Genomic DNA, 22,815 nt, shown 5'->3' with positions numbered 1-22,815 from the left:
ACAACAACAACAACTACAACAACAACAACTACAACAACTACAACAACAACAACAACAACTACAACAACAACTACAACTACAACAACTACAACTACAACTACAACAACTACAACAACAACAACAACAACAACAACTACAACAACAACAACTACTACAACAACAACAACAACAACAACTACAACAACAACTACAACAACAACTACAACTACAACAACTACTACAACAACTACAACTACAACAACTACAACAACAACTACAACTACAACAACTACTACAACTACAACAACAACTACTACAACAACTACTACAACTACTACTACAACTACAACTACAACAACAACTACAACTACAACTACAACAACAACTACAACTACAACAACAACTACAACTACAACAACAACTACAACAACAACTACAACTACAACAACTACTACAACTACAACTACAACAACAACTACTACAACAACTACTACAACTACAACTACAACAACTACTACTACAACTACAACTACAACAACAACTACAACTACAACTACAACAACAACTACAACTACAACAACTACTACAACTACAACAACAACTACAACTACAACAACTACTACAACAACTACAACAACTACAACTACAACAACAACTACAACTACAACAACTACTACAACAACAACTACAACAACAACTACAACTACAACAACTACTACAACTACAACTACAACAACTACTACTACAACAACTACTACAACAACTACAACTACAACAACTACAACTACAACAACTACAACAACAACTACAACAACTACAACTACAACTACAACAACTACAACTACAACAACAACTACAACAACTACAACTACAACAACTACAACAACAACTACAACTACAACGACAACAACGACGACGAAAACAAGTGTTTTTTAAGCCATTTTGTATTGAGTAGGCTGTAGCACAAAGGCAAAAGGTAATGGGAGTGGAAGACACACTAAACCGAATGCCTCCATACAATTCTAATCCATATTTAGGATTATAACGTTTAACGTTATAACGTTAACGTCTGACACGTTTACAGTACAATACATAAAGCAGGCAAAAAGAAAACAGTAGGTTTGATCTGATTAATCATCGCTGGACAATGATTAGAAAGTGTCGCATTTAGTGACATTGTGCTCACTAATCTCGGGTGCTGCCACCACCGTGCACGGCGTTAGGAAGGGCAGGAAGCTCTCCAGGTCGCAGAGAGGCAATGTGGTGAATGTGGTTCCCTCCTGTGACTTCCCTCTCCATGGAGACAGAGACAGAGAGAGAGACAGAGAGAGAGAGAGAGAGAAACAGAGAGAGAGAGAAACAGAGAGAGAGAGACAAACAGAGAGAGAGAGACAAACAGAGAGAGAGAGACAGAGACAGATAGAGAGAGAGAGACAGAGACAGAGACAGAGAGAGACAGAGACAGAGACAGAGACAGAGACAGAGAGAGAGAGAGACAGAGAGAGACAGAGACAGAGACAAAGAGAGAGAGAGAAACAAAGAGAGAGAGAGAGAGAGAGAGAGAGAGACAGAGACACAGACACAGAGAGACACAGAGAGAAACAGAGAGAGAAACAGAGAGAGAGTGAGAGAGACAGACACAGAGAGAGAGACAGACACAGAGGGGGAGAGAGAGAGAGAAACAGAGAGAGAAACAGAGAGAGAAACAGAGAGAGAAACAGAGAGAGAGAAACAGAGAGAGAAACAGAGAGAGAAACAGAGAGAGAGAGACAAAGAGAGAGAGAGAGAGAGACACACAGACACAGAGAGAGAGAGACAGACACACACAGAGAGAGAGAGAGAGAGAGAGAGAGAGAGAGAGAGAGAGACGAGGATTTTAGCCGTCAGTGCCAGTACGTTTCATTCTGCAGCACTCGAGCTCTCAGGGAGCGCGCCTCTGTAACGAAGCACGGCACAAGGGAAAAATAACCTAAACGAGTCTGTTTATAGCCTAACCTTCGGTAAACCGGTTAGCAAACAGTGGTAACGAATTTTATGACTATGGAAGTGTCCCATTACTGAGGTAATCGTTTCAAATAAGACAGTATTTTGGTCTGTGTGTTCATTTGACAAGTGACCGTGCCGATCGCGCCTCCCGGCGTCGGCTCTGTCCCAGGTGCTGAAAGCGCTGGTGTTGCGTTTCTGTAGCAACCAACGACCAAGTTTAGCCTACACCGCCAACGCCGATTTCTTACGAGAACAGGAAACGCCGAGTGGTGGAGGAAAGGAGCCTAGTGCGGTGAATGTTAAGCAACTCTCCGCCACCGACCGAGGTGTGGGTCCCGTTAACGCGAATAAATGGGATATTCGGTTGGCCAGGCAGGATGTAAAAAATCGTTTGAAGGATGGGGAAACAAGGCTTCTCTGCGGTGGCACTGCCACTGCTCGTTCTGGGCTGGCTCACGGTATCCGTTACCGCCGGTGGTAAGTGTACATTGACATGCGTTGATGGTAATATGATTAATAGTAGCATAGAGAATAGGCCCTATCAATCGATAATAAACCAAATCAATGACTTGACAGTTCAATGACCGTACACGCACCTTTTTATTGTACATCTATATACCAGTAAATCAGTTGGTTATATTTGACAGTAAGTAGAATCGTGTGTGACCGGGCTATTTATTTAATAGGCTGTGGTGATAGGATGAGATAGCCTAATATAATGAACGGTAGGTAGCCTATCTGTTCCATTACACGACCACGATGCAGGAGCAACAGTCCCCGAATTCTATTTCTGTAGATGTGAATACTTTATGCTTATAGCCTACAACTTTCACATTATCAAGCTGTGGATGTTTGTTTTTTTTGTCGGCATTTTATAGGTCAGTTCAGTATCATTAGGAGTACAGAGGTTTTATGGTGGATTGTCCGTGACTGACATTTATGTAGCATGAATCCAATTACAATCCGTGAACAACATTTATGGAACCAATCAGTCAGATAAATAAGATTTAGACAGTTTGAAACATAGAGGTTTCTAAATATATGGCTTTGTCATCAGTCGGTCCATGATTCAAAACTCCTGACATTGTAGACGGTGTGTGTGTGTGTGTTCTTGGAGTGTTCCTTAGCGTACAGTATTGTTGACCGTACAGTATTGTTGACCGTACAGTATTGTTGACCGTACAGTATTGTTGACCGTACAGTATTGTTGACCGTACAGTATTGTTGACCGTACTAAGTACACGTTAAATTAATCTCGTGTTTATTCTAACCTCTTAGTTCTGCTCTTTCAGCGAGAGACGGATAAATGAGCTGGTTTGGGAAACAACCCAGGTAACACACACTGGTTGAATTAATGTTGTTTCCATGTCATTCTAATGAAATTACGTTGCACCGACTTGGAATAGACGTTGAATTGACGTCTGTGCCCAGAGGGATAGTCATTCACACAGGACACTAACGCCGCAAATTGCAACAATGGTGGCTGGATCTCACTGTCCCAAAGTAGCTTCCTTACCTCCTTTCCCAGTCCCTTGTCTCCTTTCTTTCATTTGCACTGACAAGAGGATGACTCTTTAGAGTATTGAGAGGCACCCACAGGGTCAATAGTCAATTGCCAAGGCTACATCCAAATACACTTAAAAATGCTCCCTTTCCTCATCAGCACTTATATAAGTGAAACAACAGGATTGATTTGTATTGCTGACAGTCATGCAGTTCGGTGGGAATAAAGAAAAGGAGACTAGGAAAGTAAGAGGAGACAAGGAAAGGAAGAGGAGACAAGGAAAGGAAGAGGAGACAAGGAAAGGAAGAGGAGACAAGGAAAGGAAGAGGAGACAAGGAAAGGAAGAGGAGACAAGGAAAGGAAGAGGAGACAAGGAAAGGAAGAGGAGACTAGGAAAGTAAGAGGAGACAAGGAAAGGAAGAGGAGACTAGGAAAGGAAGAGGAGACAAGGAAAGGAAGAGGAGACAAGGAAAGGAAGAGGAGACAAGGAAAGGAAGAGGAGACTAGGAAAGGAAGAGGAGACTAGGAAAGTAAGAGGAGACAAGGAAAGGAAGAGGAGACTAGGAAAGGAAGAGGAGACTAGGAAAGGAAAAGGAGACAAGGAAAGGAAGAGGAGACAAGGAAAGGAAGAGGAGACTAGGAAAGGAAGAGGAGACTAGGAAAGGAAGAGGAGACAAGGAAAGGAAGAGGAGACAAGGAAAGGAAGAGGAGACAAGGAAAGGAAGAGGAGACAAGGAAAGGAAGAGGAGACAAGGAAAGGAAGAGGAGACAAGGAAAGGAAGAGGAGACAAGGAAAGGAAGAGGAGACAAGGAAAGGAAGAGGAGACAAGGAAAGGAAGAGGAGACAAGGAAAGGAAGAGGAGACTAGGAAAGGAAAAGGAGACAAGGAAAGGAAGAGGAGACAAGGAAAGGAAGAGGAGACAAGGAAAGGAAGAGGAGACAAGGAAAGGAAGAGGAGACTAGGAAAGGAAGAGGAGACAAGGAAAGGAAGAGGAGAGAAGGAAAGGAAGAGGAGACAAGGAAAGAGACAGTTCCAGACAGTGTATATCAGGAAACGTGTGTGTGTGTGTGTGTGTGACTGTGTGTGTGTGTGTGACTGTGTGTGTGACTGTGTGTGTGTGAGCACATGCCTGTGACTGTGTGTGACTGTGTGTGTGTGTGTGTGTGAGCACTGCGTGTGACTGTGTGTGTGTGTGTGTGTGAGCACTGCGTGTGACTGTGTGTGTGTGTGACTGTGTGTGTGTGAGCACTGCGTGTGCGTGTGGTGTGTGTGCATCCTACATCAAGCTAAGACAAACCAACGGCAGAAAGTGCCCAGACAGCAGATATAAAGCTGCAGACCAGCAGTGCTTGAACTTGGTACTTGTTGTTCTCTAGCCATGGTTGTCATCTCTGATACTACACGCCTGTCATTTGCCAAAGAGACTGGTCTATCGGCAATCTTCAAATATGAACAGTAAATGAACTCGATAACATTCGATAACCCTCGCAGCTACAGTATCATACCAATCACAATGTTTATGCAAATTAGACCGATAGAAAAACATTCTAACTTAATTCAGACATTTCCTTGGAAACATTCTAACATTGGGCATTCTGACGTAATACATTGTCATTGTAAACATAAACATTGGGCACAGGGAGAACTATATTGCTACTTCTGGGACACGCTACTGGTTCGCAGGTTAGCGCTTTTCATCTGTGAATCTTGTTCGGGAGGCAGCTCTGCAGAGTCGTCACTAGCTGGCACAGCCCCAAAGTCATCAAATCTGATTTATTTTAAACCTTTAACCACACTGCTAACCTTAAACCAGTTTTCATGAATATATAGCCAATTTTGACTTTGCAGCAGGCCTATGCAAGGGGGAAGCGTTCAGTTCTGCCTCAAGGACAATAAATGTCAACCTGTTACTAGTTCAAGAGCTATTAGGGTACAGAGAAGATGGAGAGAGAGAGAGGAGATGCCAGCGGAGATGCATGATTTGCTTAAGGAGGGAGAAGTAAAGATAGAGATGTTTAAGTTAGATGTTAATTCATAGACTGGGCTATTAATATGCTAGCATTTAATTAAGGCTGTTGACGTAGGCAACAGATCGCAAAGCAGGTAATCCTAAAATGGCAAGTTCACGTTCTCATCCATAAATGCATTTCAATAAGCTCTTACACAAAGTGTGCCATGACTATGGAAATAATATCTTCTGAATCGGGAGGATGGACAATTATCCATGTTTTTATTTTCTTATTTTTAAATGTTTTAACTTTCAATCTTCAATATATATCTAATATTCTATACATTCTATATCAGGGGAAGATAGACAAAAATCCACAGCTTTTAATAAAAAATAAAAAAAACTTTGTTTAAACTTACAATCTTCAATAGCTCTTTCTTTTAAAGTGTAGGTTGGCCTCCCGAGTGGTGCAGAGGTCTGCTTCGCATTGCTTGAGGCGTCACTACAGATCCGGGTTCAATCCCGGGCTGTGTGTCGTAGCCGGCCGCGACCGGGAGACCCATGAGGCGGCGCACAATTGGCCCAACGTCGTCCGGGTTTGGGGAGGGTTTGGCCGGCCGGGATATCCTTGTCCCATTGTGCTTTAGCGACTCCTGTGGCGGTCTTGGCGCATGCACGCCGCTGACACGGTCGCCAGTTGTACAGTGTTTCCTCCAACACATTGGTGCGGCTGGCTTCCAGGTTATGCGAGCAGTGTGTCAAGAAGCAGTATGGCTTGGCAGGGTCGTGTTTCGGAGGAAGCATGGCTCTCGACCTTCGCCTCTCCCGAGTCCGTACAGGAGTTGCAGCGATGAGACAAGACTGTAACTACCAATTGGATACCACGAATTTGAGGAGAAAAAAGGTTGTTGAGGAGGGTAATTAATGGACCCATTCTGGCAGTTACAGCTAATGCAGAAGATATTGGCATACTTTGTCTAAAGCCGGTGTGGTTTTCACTTGCCGAACTAGTGTGCTTACATATTCCCTTTAAAGACCTTCACTTGAAAAACGATAAAAAGTGGCAATAGTACTGTTTGTCCATCTGGAGACGCCGTAGCCAGTATACAGTCGTGGCCAAACGTTTTGAGAATGACACAAATATTAGTTTTCAAAAAGTCTGCTGCCTCAGTTTGTATGATGGCAATTTGCACATACTCCAGAATGTTATGAAGAGTGATCAGATGAATTACAAATAATTGCAAAGTCCCTCTTTGCCATGCAAATTAACTGAATCCCCAAAAAACATTTCAACTGCATTTCAGCCCTGCCACAAAAGGACCAGCTGACATCATGTCAGTGATTCTCTCTTTAACACAGGTGTGAGTGTTGACGAGGACAAGGTTGGAGATCACTCTGTCATGCTGATTGAGTTTGAATAACAGACTGGAAGCTTCAAAAGGAGGGTGGTGCTTGGAATCATTGTTCTTCCTCTGTCAATCATGGTTACCTGCAAGGAAACACGCTCCGTCATCATTGCTTTGCACAAAAAGGGCTTCACAAGCAAGGATATTGCTGCCAGTAAGATTGCACCTAAATCAACCATTTATCGGATCATCAAGAACTTCAAGGAGAGTGGTTCAATTGTTGTGAAGAAGGCTTCAGGGCGCCCAAGAAAGTCCAGCAAGTGCCAGGACCGTCTTCTAAAGTTGATTCAGCTGCGGGATCGGGGCACCACCAGTGCAGAGCTTGCTCAGGAATGGCTACAGGCAGGTGTGAGTCCACCTGGCTCACAGTGAGGCGAAGACTTTGAGGATGGCCTGGTGTCAAGAAGAGCAGCAAAGAAGCCACTTCTCTCCAGGAAAAACATCAGGGACAGACTGATATTCTGCAAAAGGTACAGGGATTGGACTGCTGAGGACTGGGGTAAAGTCATTGTCTCTGATGAATCCCCTTTCCGATTGTTTGGGGCATCCGGAAAAAAAGCTTGTCCGGAGAAGACAAGGTGAGCGCTACCATCAGTCCTGTGTCATGCCAACAGTAAAGCATCCTGAGACCATTCATGTGTGGGGTTGCTTCTCAGCCAAGGGAGTGGGCTCACTCACAATTTTGCCTCAGAACACATCCATGAATAAAGAATGGTACCAACACATCCTCAGAGAGCAACTTCTCCCAACCATCCAGGAACAGTTTGGTGACGAACAATGCCTTTTCCAGCATAACTAAGTGGCTCGGGGAACAAAACATCAATATTTTGGGTCCATGGCCAGGAAATTCCCCAGACCTTAATCCCATTGAGAACTTGTGGTCAATCCTCAAGAGGCGGGTGGACAAACAAAAACCCACAAATTCTGACAAACTCCAAGCATTGATTATGCAAGAATGGGATGCCATCAGTCAGGATGTGGCCCAGAAGTTAATTGACAGCATGCCAGGGCGGATTGCAGAGGTCTTGAAAAAGAAGGTTCAACACTGCAAATATTGGCTCTTTGCATCAACTTCATGTAATTGTAAATAAAAGCCTTTGACAGTTATGAAATGCTTGTAATTATACTTCAGTATTCCATAGTAACATCTGACAAAAATATCTAAAGACACTGAAGTAGCAAACTTTGTGAAAATGTATATTTGTGTCATTCTCAAAACTTTTGGCCACGACTCTACACATTAATCTAATATAACTCAAGAAATCTGTCATTAATTCTGACGTTTTTGTAGAGGAGATCTTAGTCGCGCAATTTTACATCTACTGTTTATGAACTGATAAACAAAACGATGCCGGATTCAAAACTTAAAATGTTTAAATTTAAATTATTATAGAAAATTCTTGCAACCAATAGAATGTTATATATGAGGGATACAACCATACCAGCTGTACAGATTTTGCTACGAAGAGACAGAATCATTAGATCATTTCTTTTGGTATTGTCAATATGCAGCTTGTTTTTGGTCGCAGGTTTAGGAATGGCTGAAGAATAAATAAATTAACCTGGAGCCCTGCTGGGTAATTTGAAAAGGTCATAGCCAATCGATAAATAATATAATAATACTTTTTGCAAAAATGTTTAATATTTAATTTACAATCTGTAGAACCTATAGTGAATAGAAAGATTCAGAACTTTTGCGAAACATCAAAGCAGAAATAATATATGGCAAATAGCAATCAAACCTGGATGGTGTTCAGAGATAGACAGGAGGGGTTAAGGGTAGCTGAAGGCTGGGACTAAAAACAAAAGATAACTCATGTAAAATACACTGTCTGTAAAATGTACAGTGCGTTCGAAAAAAATTCAGACCCGTTGACTTTTTCCACATTTGTTACGTTACAGCCTTATTCTAAAATTGATTAAATTATTTTTATTTATTTTGTTTTTTCCCCCCTCATCAATCTACCCCAATTCCACATAATGACAAAGCAAAAACAGTTTTTTAGTAATTTTTGCAGATTAGTCTTAAACATTTTTTTTTTTAAATACCTTATGTACATAAGTATTCAGACCCTTTGCTATGTGACTTGAAATTGAGCTCGGGTGCTTCCTGTTTCCATTGATCATCCTTGAGATGTTTCTACCACTTGATTGGAGTCCACCTGTGGTAAATTCAATTGATTGGATATGATTTTCCACTGGATGTCATTAGGTGAATGCACCAATTTGTAAGTCGCTCTGGATAAGAGCGTCTGCTAAATGACTTAAATGTTAAATGTAATGTAAATGATTTGGAAAGGCACACGCCTGTCTATATAAAGTCCCACAGTTGACAGTGCATATCAGAGCAAAAACCAAGCCATAAGGTTGAAGGAATTGTCCATAGAGCTCTGAGAGGAACAGATCTGGGGAAGGGTATCAAAACATTTCTGCAGCATTGAAGGTCCCCAAGAACACAGTGGCCTCCATCATTCTTAAATGGGAGAACTTTGGAACCACCAAGACTCTTCCTAGAGCTGGCTGCCCGGCCAAACTCCACCAATCTGTGCTATGCCGAGAAAAATGGGAGAAACTCCCCAAATACAGGTGTGCCAAGCTTGTTACGTCATACCCAAGAAGACTCAAGGTTGTAATTGCTGCCAAAGGTGCTTCAACAAAGTACTGAGTAAAGGGTCTGAATACTAATGTAAAAGAGGTCAAAGAGAACTACTCTAAGCAAGTCTCTTCTTGTTATTGGGGTCCTTTAGTAGTGGTTTCTTTGCAGCAATTGGACCATGAAGACCTGATTCATGCAGTCTCCTCTGAACAGTTGATGTTGAGATGTGTCTGTTGCTTGAACTCTGTGAAACATTTTTGGGGGGCTGCAATTTCTGAGTCTGATTACTCTATTGGATGTATCCTCTGCAGCAGAGTTAACTCTGGGTCTTCCTTTCCTGTGGCGGTCCTCATGAGAACCAGTTTCATCATAGCACTTGATGGTTTTTTGTGACTCCACATGAAGAAACTCTCAATGTTCTTGAAATGTTCAGCACTGACTGACCTTCATGTCTTAAAGTAATGATGGACTGTCATTTCTCTTTGTTTCTTTGAGTTGTTCTTGCCATTAAAAAGGACTTGGTCTTTAACCAAATAGGGCTATCCTCTGTATACTACCCCTCTTTGAAACCTTGAATAAGAGTTTCAAATTTGGTGAAATGACACTCTCTAATTGTTTTATATTTTTGTCGGGAAATGCAGCTCTGTCTCGGTTCTGCTGTGGTGCAGTTGTTGAAAATTATTTCCTCTAAGGCAGTCGTATTCAAACTTTTTCAGCAGGGACACCATTTTTCTTTTTTAAACAGAATTTCTGGGGACACCATTTTTCCCCAATAACTTATTGCGATCCCAAATCTAATGACACAACCTTAAAAATTGGTGCATTTAGATTTTTTCATCAAATAACCTTCAGTTCATTACATTTTTTACTTAAAAATTGCACTGTTGGTTAGGGCTTGTAAGTAATCATTTCACTGTAAGGTCAAATAAGGGTGAAACTTGTTGTATTGGGGCACATGACAAATAAACTTTGAATTTTATTACATTTTCTTCTCTAATCAAAATGAAAAGAAACCAATATAAAATACATTTACTCATTAAAATTGTATCTTTCAAATCATTTAGAAACATGTTTTTGTATATAGTCCCATATAATTAAATTGTTAACATTTTGAATGACACTGCTCTACAGGGAAGCAGACTTTCCTGTCTACTCTTCTCAATGGGAAGGCTGTGCTCACTGAGCCTCTCTCTCTGTCCCTCTCTGTCTCTCTGTCTCTCTGTCTCTCTGTCTCTCCCTCTCTCCCTCTCTCTGTCTCTCCCTCTCTCTGTCTCTCCCTCTCTCTGTCTCTCCCTCTCCCTCTCTCCCTCTCTGTCTCTCCCTCTCTCTCTCCCTCTCTGTCTCTCCCTCTCTGTCCCTCCCTCTCTGTCTCTCCCTCTCTGTCTCTCCCTCTCTGTCTCTCCCTCTCTGTCTCTCAGCATTGAGAGGAAAGCAGAGCTTTAAGGCCATCTCAACAGAACTAACAGGCTGAGAGGAAAGCGAAGCTAAAATGAGAGGATCAAAGAATCAGAGGATCAAAGAATCAGAGAATCAGAGAATCAGAGGATCAAAGAATCAGAGGATCAGAGAATCAGAGAATCAATGAATCAGAGAATCAGAGGATCAAAGAATCAGAGGATCAAAGAATGAGAGAATCAGAGAATCAGAGGATCAGAGGATCAGAGGATCAGAGAATCAGAGAATCAGAGAATCAGAGAATCAGAGAATCAAAGGATCAGCGATTCAAAGAATCAGAGAATCAGAGCATCAAAGGATCAGAGAATCAGAGCATCAGACCATCAGAGAATCCAAGATAATCGGTTCATGTGAATGAGAGTTGTGTGTGAAAGAGAGAGAGGAGAGAGAGTTAGAGGAAAGAGAGGAGAGAGAGAAGAGAGGAGAGAAAGGAGGGAGTGAGAGAGAAAGGAGAAAGAGGAGAGAGAGAGGGAGAAAGACAAGAGAGGAGAGAGATAGGAGAGAGGAGAAAGAGGAGAGAGAAGAGAGAAAGAAGAGAGAGATAGGAGAGAGGAGAAAGAGGAGAGAGAAGAGAGACGGAGAGAGAGGAGAGAGAAAGAAGAGAGGAGAAAGAGGAGAGAGGGAGCGAGAGAAGAGTGAAAGGGGAGAGATGAGAGAGAGAGAAGAGTAAAATATATCATTCAGTTATCCTTCTATCCTCAGACAACAGTTAAAGAGAACACTAGTCAAGACAGTTGAACAATATCCCTCTTTATTTAACTAGTCAAGACAGTTGAACAATATCCCTCTTTATTTAACTAGGCAAGTCAGTTAACAACAAATTCTTATTTATCCATCTTCTCCCCAACAGTTTCATGAAATAGAACAGAAAACAGACACATACAAATTAGATATATAAATACGGTAACGTTACCTGGCTCCTCTTCTCCCACTGACGAAGAGCAGGTGACAGGTTGCTATGACCTTTAATGTTACCTCTTCTCCCCCTGAGAAAGAGCAGGTGACAGGTTGCTATGACAGGTTGCTATGACCTTTCAGTGTGAGGCAGCAGACTAAGAGCAGAAGGGTGTGTGATGTCAAACCAGGAGTAAAGCCACATTATGACCCTTCTCACCTTCTGTTCTGTTGGTTCTGTCAGTGTGTCACACACTTTCACACCTCTCCTGTGGTGTCCGTCTGTCTGTCTGTCTGTTTTTCTACCTAGACATTTTCTCACCTCTCCTGTGGTGTGTGTGCGCATGTATTTGCATGTGTGTCTCTGTGCGCCCGCGTGTGTGTGTGTCTGTGTATAGACTCTGCTCTGTCGGCTCCTGTCAATGTGACGATCAGAGAGCTGGAGGCGAACACAGCCATAGTCACATGGGAGATACTGGAGGGAGATCCCGTCATCGGATTCGCCATCACACAACAGGTAGGGGAGTGTGTGTGTTTGTGTGTCTCTGTCTGTGAGTGCACGTCTGTGAGTTTGTGTTTGTGTGTTGGATTAAGTCGGGAGTTGGTTAGTTGAACTACAATTGTGTGATGAGTGACCTTGTCTGATTCTGAGAGCCAGAAAACTCATGTAGCTCTGTCTCAGTGAGCCAATACAGTGGGCTAGGACAGTGGGCCAATACAGTGGGCCAGGACAGTGGGCCAGGACAGTGGGCCAGGACAGTGGGCTAGGACAGTGGGCCAGGACAGTGGGCTAGGACAGTGGGCCAGGACAGTGGGCTAGGACAGTGGGCTAGGACAGTGGGCCAATACAGTGGGCCAGGACAGTGGGCCAGGACAGTAGGCTAGGACAGTGGGCCAGGACAGTAGGCTAGGACAGTGGGCTAGGGCAGTGGGCCAATACAGTGGGCTAGGACAGTGGGCCAGAACAGTGGGCTAGGACAGTGGGCCAATACAGTGGGCTAGGACAGTGGGCCAGGACAGTGGGCTAGGACAGTGGGCCAGGACAGTGGGCCAGGACAGTGGGCCAATACAGTGGGCCAATACAGTGGGCCAATACAGTGGGCAAGGACAGTGGGCTAGGACAGTGGGGTAGGACAGTGGGCTAGGACAGTGGGCTAGGACAGTGGGCCAATACAGCGGGCCAGGACAGTGGGCCAGGACAGTAGGCTAGGACAGTGGGCCAATACAGTGGGCTAGGACAGTGGGCTAGGACAGTGAACAAGGAAAGTGGGCCAGGACAGTAGGCTGGGACAGTGGGCCAATACAGTGGGCTAGGACAGTGGGCCAATACAGTGGGCTAGGACAGTGGGCCAATACAGTGAACAAGGAAAGTGGGCCAGGACAGTAGGCTGGGACAGTGGGCTAGGACAGTGGGCTAGGACAGTGGGCTAGGACAGTGGGCCAATACAGTGGGCCAGGACAGTGGTTAAGAAAACTGGGGGCCCAAAAAGTGGGCTAGGACAGTGGGCTAGGACAGTGGGCTATGGCAGTGGGCCAATAGAGTGGGCTAGGACAGTGGGCTAGGACAGTGGGCTAGGACAGTGGGCCAATACAGTGGGCTAGGACAGTGGGCCAATACAGTGGGCTAGGACAGTGGGCCAATACAGTGGGCTAGGACAGTGGGCCAATACAGTGGGCTAGGACAGTGGGCCAATACAGTGGGCCAGAACAGTGGGCAAGGACAGTAGGCTGGGACAGTGGGCCAGGACAGTGGGCTAGGACAGTGGGCCAAAACAGTGGGCCAGGACAGTGGGCCAATACAGTGGGCCAGAACAGTGGGCCAATACATTGAACTAGGAAAGTGGGCAAGGACAGGTGGCTAGGGCAGTGGGCCAATACAGTGGGCTAGGACAGTGGGCCAATACAGTGGGCTAGGACAGTGGGCCAAAACAGTGGGCCAGGACAGTGGGCCAATACAGTGGGCTAGGACAGTGGGCCAATACATTGAACTAGGACAGTGGGCAAGGACAGGTGGCTAGGGCAGTGGGCCAATACAGTGGGCCAGGACAGTAGGCCAGGACAGTGGGCCAGGACAGTAGGCTAGGACAGTGGGCCAATACAGTGGGCCAGAACAGTGGACTAGGACAGTGGGCCAATACAGCGGGCCAGGACAGTGGGCCAGGACAGTGGGCCAGGACAGTGGGCCAGGACAGTAGGCTAGGACAGTAGGCAAGGACAGTGGGCCAATACAGTGGGCTAGGACAGTGGGCAAATACAGTGGGCTAGGACAGTGGGCCAATACAGTGGGCTAGGACAGTGGGCCAATACAGTGGGCCAGGACAGTGGGCCAGGACAGTAGGCTAGGACAGTAGGCAAGGACAGTGGGCCAATACAGTGGGCTAGGACAGTGGGCCAATACAGTGGGCTAGGACAGTGGGCCAATACAGTGGGCCAGGACAGTGGGCCAATACAGTGGGCCAGGACAGTGGGCCAATACATTGAACTAGGACAGTGGACTAGGACAGTGGACTAGGACAGTGGGCCAATAATACAGTGGGCTAGGGCAGAGGGCAAATACAGCGGGCCAATACAGTGGGCTAGGGCAGTGGGCCAATACAGTGGGCTATGGCAGTGGGCCAATACAGTGGGCTATGGCAGTGGGCCAATACAGTGGGCTAGGATAGTGGGCCAATACAGTGGGCCAGGACAGTGGGCCAATACAGTGGGCCAGGACAGTGGGCCAATACATTGAACTAGGACAGTGGACTAGGACAGTGGACTAGGACAGTGGGCCAATACAGTGGGCTAGGGCAGTGGGTCAATACAGTGGGCTAGGGCAGTGGGCCAATACAGTGGGCTAGGAGAGTGGGCCAATACAGTGGGCTAGGACAGTGGACTAGGACAGTGGGCCAATATAGTGGGCTAGGACAGTGGGCCAATACAGTGGGCTAGGACAGTGGGCCAATACAGTGGGCTAGGACAGTGGGCCAATACAGTGGGCTAGGACAGTGGGCCAATACAGTGGGCTAGGACAGTGGGCCAATACAGTGGGCTAGGACAGTGGGCCAATACAGTGGGCTAGGAGAGTGGGCCAATACAGTGGGCTATGACAGTGGGCCAATACAGTGGGCTAGAACAGTGGGCCAAAACATTTGGCTATGGCAGTGGGCCAAAACAGTGGGCTAGGGCAGAGGGCAAATACAGCGGGCCAATACAGTGGGCTATGGCAGTGGGCCAATACAGTGGGCTGGGACAGTGGGCCAATACAGTGAGCCAATAGAGTGAGCCAATAGAGTGGGCTGGGGCAGTGGGCTTTGTCTCAGTGGACCAATACAGTGGGCTAGGACAGTAGGCTTTCTCTAAGTGGGATAGGGCAGTGGATACGACAGTGGATAGGTCAGTGGATAGGGCAGTGGGATAGGGCAGTGGATAGGGCAGTGGGATAGGGCAGTGGGATTGGTCAGTGGGATAGGTCAGTGGATAGGGCAGTGGATAGGGCAGTGGGCTAGGGCAGTGGGATAGGGCAGTGGATAGGGCAGTGGATAGGTCAGTGGATAGGTCAGTGGATAGGGCAGTGGATAGGTCAGTGGATAGGTCAGTGGATAGGGCAGTGGATAGGTCAGTGGATAGGGCAGTGGGATAGGGCAGTGGATAGGGCAGTGGGATTGGTCAGTGGATAGGTCAGTGGGTAGGGCAGTGGATAGGGCAGTGGATAGGTCAGTGGATAGGGCAGTGGGATAGGGCAGTGGATAGGTCAGTGGATAGGTCAGTGGACAGGGCAGTGGGATTGGTCAGTGGATAGGGAAGTGAATAGGTCAGTGGATAGGGCAGTGGGATAGGGCAGTGGATAGGTCAGTGGATAGGTCAGTGGATAGGGTAGTGGGATAGGTCAGTGGATAGGGCAGTGGGATAGGGCAGTGGGATAGGGCAGTGGGATAGGGCAGTGGGATAGGGCAGTGGGATAGGTCAGTGGGATAGGTCAGTGGATAGGGCAGTGGATAGGTCAGTGGATAGGTCAGTGGATAGGGCAGTGGGATAGGGCAGTGGATAGGGCAGTGGGATAGGGCAGTGGGATTGGTCAGTGGATAGGGCAGTGGGATTGGTCAGTGGATAGGGCAGTGGGATTGGTCAGTGGATAGGGCAGTGGGATTGGTCAGTGGATAGGGCAGTGGGATTGGTCAGTGGATAGGGCAGTGGGATAGGGCAGTGGGATTGGTCAGTGGATAGGGCAGTGGGATAGGGCAGTGGGATAGGGCAGTGGATAGGGCAGTGGGATTGGTCAGTGGGATTGGTCAGTGGATAGGGCAGTGGGACCGGGCAGTGGGATAGGGCAGTGGGATTGGTCAGTGGATAGGGCAGTGGATAGGGCAGTGGGATTGGTCAGTGGATAGGGCAGTGGGATTGGTCAGTGGATAGGGCAGTGGATTGGTCAGTGGGCTAGGGCAGGTTAGATATCTGATATCTGGTCTGTATCCTTGTGTTACGTCCCTAAACTTAACCCAAACACCTCCTGTTGTCGTTGGTTACAGAAGAAGGATGTGCGCATGCTGCGGTACATCCAGGAAGTGAACACGACCACGCGCTCCTGTGCATTATGGGACTTGGAGGAGGACACGGAGTACATTGTTCATGTCCAGAGCATCAGCATGGGAGGCAGTAGTCCTCCGAGTGACCCGGTCAGCTTCAGAACACCCAGAGAGTCTGAGAAACTGGCCTCCACAGGCCCAGGTAGGTAACACACACACACACACACACACACACACACACACACACACACACACACACACACACACACACACACACACACACACACACTTTTTGTCTTTCAAACACACATGCACACACAATCACAAAAATGTTGTTTTTTCTAAATACGGACTGAAGAAGTAAAAACCAACAGGGACGTTTTCTCACAACGGAGTTCCGGCTCCATAAAACACCTCCAAAACATCCTGTTAAAACACCTCCAAAATGTCCTGTTAAAACACCTCCAAAACATCCTGTTAAATCACCTCCAAAACGTCCTGTTAAAACGTCCTGTTAAAACACCTCCAAAATGTCCTGTTAAAACACCTCCAAAATGTCCTGTTAAAACACCTCCAAAACATCCTGTTAAAACACCTCCAAAATGTCCTGTTAAAACACCTCCAAAACATCCTGTTAAATCACCTCCAAAACGTCCTGTTAAAACGTCCTGTTAAAACACCTCCAAAATGTCCTGTTAAAACACCTCCAAAACATCCTGTTAAAACACCTCCAAAACGTCCTGTTAAAATGTCCTGTTAAAACACCTCCAAAATGTCCTGTTAAAACACCTCCAAAATGTCCTGTTAAAACACCTCCAAAACATCCTGTTAAATCACCTCCAAAACGTCCTGTTAAAACGTCCTGTTAAAACACCTCCAAAATGTCCTGTTAAAACACCTCCAAAATGTCCTGTTAAAACACCTCCAAAACATCCTGTTAAAACACCTCCAAAATGTCCTGTTAAAACACCTCCAAAACATCCTGTTAAACACCTCCAAAACGTCCTGTTAAAATGTCCTGTTAAAACACCTCCAAAATGTCCTGTTAAAACACCTCCACAACGTCCTGTTAAAACACCTCCAAAACATCCTGTTAAAACACCTCCAAAACATCCTGTTAAAACACCTCCAAAACATCCTGTTAAAACATCCTGTTAAAACACCTCCAAAACATCCTGTTAAAACACCTTTAAAACGTCCTGTTAAAACACCTCCAAAACATCCTGTTAAAACACCTTTAAAACACCTCCAAAACATCCTGTTAAAACACCTCCAAAACATCCTGTTAAAACATCCTGTTAAAACACCTCCAAAACATCCTGTTAAAACATCCTGTTAAAACACCTCCAAAACATCCTGTTAAAACACCTCCAAAACATCCTGTTAAAACACCTCCAAAACATCCTGTTAAAATGTCCTGTTAAAACATCCTGTTAAAACACCTCCAAAACATCCTGTTAAAACACCTCCAAAACATCCTGTTAAAATGTCCTGTTAAAACGTCCTGTTAAAACACCTCCAAAACATCCTGTTAAAACACCTCCAAAACATCCTGTTAAAATGTCCTGTTAAAACGTCCTGTTAAAACATCCTGTTAAAACACCTCCAAAACATCCTGTTAAAACACCTTTAAAACGTCCTGTTAAAATGTCCTGTTAAAACGTCCTGTTAAAACATCCTGTTAAAATATCCTGTTAAAATGTCCTGGCTATTGTACCGTTTTAATACAGAGCAGAAACGCCTGGCTGTCTTTGTCAGCCCCCCCCCCCCCCCCCCACCCCAAAAATGTAATTCCCATTTGTAAAGCTATAGCTGTAAACTAGAGCAACTCCGTAGCACTTCCAGTTTGACAATCTCCTCTCTCAGCGACCCAGATACACACAGAGAAGAGAAGGGCTTCACACAGAGAAGAGAAAAGCTTCACACAGAGAACAGAAGGGCTTCACACAGAGAAGAGAAGAGCTTCACACAGAGAAGAGAAGAGCTTCACACAGTGAAGAGAAGGTCTTCACACAGAGAAGAGAAGGGCTTCACACAGAGAAGAGAAGAGCTTCACAGAGAAGAGAAGAGCATCACACAGAGAAGAGAAGAGCTTCACATAGAGAAGAGAAGAGCTTCACACAGAGAAGAGAAGAGCTTCACACAGTGAAGAGAAGGGCTTCACACAGAGAAGAGAAGGGCTTCACACAGAGAAGAGAAGAGCTTCACACAGAGAAGAGAAGAGCTTCACACAGAGAAGAGAAGAGATTCACATAGAGAAGAGCTTCACACAGAGAAGAGAAGGGCTTCACACAGAGAAGAGAAGAGCTTCACACAGAGAAGAGAAGAGCTTCACACAGTGAAGAGAAGGGCTTCACACAGAGAAGAGAAGGGCTTCACACAGAGAAGAGAAGAGCTTCACAGAGAAGAGAAGAGCTTCACACAGAGAAGAGAAGAGCTTCACATAGAGAAGAGAAGAGCTTCACACAGAGAAGAGAAGAGCTTCACACAGTGAAGAGAAGGGCTTCACACAGAGAAGAGAAGGGCTTCACACAGAGAAGAGAAGAGCTTCACACAGAGAAGAGAAGAGCTTCACACAGAGAAGAGAAGGGCTTCACACAGAGAAGAGAAGAGCTTCACACAGAGAAGAGAAGAGCTTCACACAGAGAAGAGAAGGGCTTCACAAAGAGAAGAGAAGAGCTTCACACAGAGAAGAGATTCACACAGAGAAGAGAAGAGCTTCACACAGAGAAAGAGAAGAGCTTCACAAAGAGGAAGAGCAGAGCTTCACACAGAGGAGAGAAGAGCTTCACACAGAGAAGAGCTTCACACAGAGGAGAGAAGAGCTTCACACAGAGAAGAGCTTCACACAGAGGAAGAGAAGACCTTCACACAGAGGAAGAGAAGAGCTTCACGAAGAGAAGTGTTTCACACAGAGAAGGGAAGAGCTTCACACAGAGGAGAAAAGGGCTTTACACAGAGAAGAGAAGGGCTACACACAGAGAAGAGAAGGGATTCACACAGAGGAAGAGAAGAGCATCACACAGAGAAGAGAAAAACATCACACAGAGAAGAGAAGAGCTTCAAACAGAGAAGAGAAGAACTTCACACAGAGAAGAGAAGAGCTTCACACAGAGAAGAGCTTCACACAGAGAAGAGCTTCACACAGAGAAGAGAAGTGCTTCACACAGAGGAAGAGCTTCACACAGAGAAGAGCTTCACACAGAGGAAGAGAAGAGCTTCACACAGAGAAGAGAAGAGCTTCAAACAGAGAAGAGAAGAGCTTCAAACAGAGAAGAGAAGGGCTTCACACACAGAAGAGAAGAACTTCACACAGAGAAGAGCTTCACACAGAGAAGACCTTCACACAGATAAGAGAAGAGCTTCACACAGAGAAGAGAAGAGTTACACACAGAGAAGGGAAGATCTTCACACAGAGAAGAGAAGGGCTTCACACAGAGAAGAGAAGATCTTCACACAGAGAAGACCTTCACACAGAGAAGAGCTTCACACAGAGGAAGAGAAGATCTTCACACAGAGAAGAGAAGGTCTTCACACAGAGAAGAGAAGGTCTTCACACAGAGAAGAGAAGGTCTTCACACAGAGACGACCTTCACACAGAGAAGAGCTTCACACAGAGAAGAGCTTCACACAGAGAAGAGACGAGCTTCACACAGAGAAGAGCTTCACACAGAGAAGAGAAGAGCTTCACACAGAGAAGAGCTTCACACAGAGAAGAGAAGAGCTTCACACAGAGAAGAGAAGATCTTCACACAGAGAAGAGAAGATCTTCACACAGAAAAGAGAAGAGCTTCACACAGAAAAGAGCTTCACACAGAGAAGAGAAAGACATCAGCCTTTACATCACACGGCAGATAAACAGATTACACTGGGAAAACATTAGGGATTGTAAAATACTAGGTGCAATGGTTACATTTAGTTAACGTTTTTTTTATAATCTCGTTTCAATGTTTAAAGGACATTATTAGTACTATTGAGAAATGTTCAGAAGAAATCTAAATAAAATACACACAATTGAGAATCAGTTGTGAAGGAGCAGATTATCACAGTACCATACAGTACGTTATATAACATCCTCCTAAACCACCAGATTATCACAGTAACATATATTATAACATCCTAGTAATCCACCAGATTATCACAGTAACATACGTTATATAACATCCTCCTAATCCACCAGATTATCACAGTAACATACGTTATATAACATCCTCCTAATCCACCAGATTATCACAGTAACATACGTTATATAACATCCTCCTAAACCACCAGATTATCACAGTAACATACGTTATATAACATCCTCCTAAACCACCAGATTACCACAGTAACATCCTCCTAAACCACCAGATGATCACAGTAACATACGCTATATAACATCCTCCTAAACCACCAGATTATCACAGTAACATCCTCCTAAACCACCAGATGATCACAGTAACATACGCTATATAACATCCTCCTAAACCACCAGATTATCACAGTAACATCCTCCTAAACCACCAGATGATCACAGTAACATACGCTATATAACATCCTCCTAAACCACCAGATTATCACAGTAACATACGTTATATAACATCCTCCTAAACCACCAGATGATCACAGTAACATCCTCCTAAACCACCAGATTATCACAGTAACATCCTCCTAAACCACCAGATTATCACAGTAACATCCTCCTAGTCCACCAGATTATCACAGTAACATACGCTATATAACATCCTCCTAAACCACCAGATTATCACAGTAACATCCTCCTAGTCCACCAGATTATCACAGTAACATACGCTATATAACATCCTCCTAAACCACCAGATTATCACAGTAACATCCTCCTAAACCACCAGATGATCACAGTAACATACGCTATATAACATCCTCCTAAACCACCAGATTATCACAGTAACATCCTCCTAATCCACCAGATTATCACAGTAACATACGTTATATAACATCCTCCTAATCCACCAGATTATCACAGTAACATCCTCCTAAACCACCAGATTATCACTGTAACATCCTCCTAATCCACCAGATTATCACAGTAACATACGTTATATAACATCCTCCTAATCCACCAGATTATCACAGTAACATCCTCCTAATCCACCAGATTATCACAGTAACATACGCTATATAACATCCTCCTAATCCACCAGATTATCACAGTAACATCCTCCTAAACCACCAGATTATCACTGTAACATCCTCCTAATCCACCAGATTATCACTGTAACATCCTCCTAAACCACCAGATGATCACAGTAACATACGCTATATAACATCCTCCTAAACCACCAGATTATCACAGTAACATCCTCCTAAACCACCAGATGATCACAGTAACATACGCTATATAACATCCTCCTAAACCACCAGATTATCACAGTAACATCCTCCTAATCCACCAGATTATCACAGTAACATCCTCCTAAACCACCAGATTATCACAGTAACATCCTCCTAAACCACCAGATTATCACAGTAACATCCTCCTAAACCACCAGATTATCACAGTAACATACGCTATATAACATCCTCCTAATCCACCAGATTATCACAGTAACATCCTCCTAAACCACCAGATTATCACAGTAACATCCTCCTAAACCACCAGATTATCACTGTAACATCCTCCTAAACCACCAGATTATCACAGTAACATCCTCCTAAACCACCAGATTATCACAGTAACATCCTCCTAAACCACCAGATTATCACTGTAACATCCTCCTAATCCACCAGATTATCACTGTAACATCCTCCTAATCCACCAGATTATCACTGTAACATCCTCCTAATCCACCAGATTATCACTGTAACATCCTCCTAAACCACCAGATTATCACAGTAACATACGTTATACAACTAGGGTTACCTGAGAAACCAGATGGTCATATTGTAGTCACCTCTAACGTCCTGAGTCTACACAGGTGGGCATCCGCAATGGACAGATGTGTGTGTGTGTGTGTGTGTGTGTGTGTGTGTGTGTATGTGAGTGCGTGTGTGTGTGTGTGTATGTGAGTGCGTGTGTGTGTGTGTGTATGTGAGTGTGTGTGTGTGTGTGTGTGTGTGTTCGTGTTCGTGTGTGTGTGTTCGTGTGTGTGTGTGTGTGTTTGTGTGTGTGTGTGTTTGTTCGTGTGTGTGTGTGTTCGTGTGTGTGTGTGTGTATGTGAGTGTGTGTGTGTGTGTGTTCGTGTGTGTGTGTTCGTGTGTGTGTGTGTGTGTGTGTGTGTTCGTGTGTGTGTGTTCGTGTGTGTGTGTGTTCGTGTGTGTGTGTGTGTGTATGTGAGTGTGTGTGTGTGTTCGTGTTCATGTGTGTGTGTGTTCATGTGTGTGTGTGTGTGTGAGAGACAACTGCTCTGGTTATCATTAGTCATATGTGACAGCTCCCAGGTGTCAGCCGCCAGTTGATATCTCTGTGTGTGTGTGTGTGTGTGTGTGTGTGGTGTGTGGTGTGTGTGTGTGTGTGGTGTGTGTGCGCGCGTATCTGTGTGTCAGTGCATTTGTATGTACGTGTGTGTGTGTGTGACAACTG

The 22,815-nt window shown here is 44.8% G+C and overlaps 1 protein-coding gene across 1 annotated transcript in view; it reads left to right on the top strand.

Annotated features, from left to right (window-relative positions):
* The first annotated feature begins 1,838 nt into the window (after positions 1–1,838).
* Positions 1,839–22,815, top strand: part of LOC129820292 (fibronectin type III domain-containing protein 5-like) — a 32,058-nt gene continuing 11,081 nt past the window's right edge. Inside the window, exons 1-3 of the mRNA XM_055877358.1 lie at positions 1,839–2,442; positions 12,168–12,286; positions 16,278–16,476. Coding sequence (XP_055733333.1) covers positions 2,364–2,442; positions 12,168–12,286; positions 16,278–16,476 — 397 coding nt within the window. The 5' untranslated portion in view covers positions 1,839–2,363. The remainder of the gene's footprint in view (positions 2,443–12,167; positions 12,287–16,277; positions 16,477–22,815) is intronic.

The sequence above is a fragment of the Salvelinus fontinalis genome, chromosome 22 (assembly GCF_029448725.1).
Source record: "Salvelinus fontinalis isolate EN_2023a chromosome 22, ASM2944872v1, whole genome shotgun sequence".
NCBI lineage: Eukaryota > Metazoa > Chordata > Actinopteri > Salmoniformes > Salmonidae > Salvelinus > Salvelinus fontinalis.
Note: the sequence above shows the minus strand (reverse complement) of the source record. Positions and strands in the feature narration are given on the sequence as shown.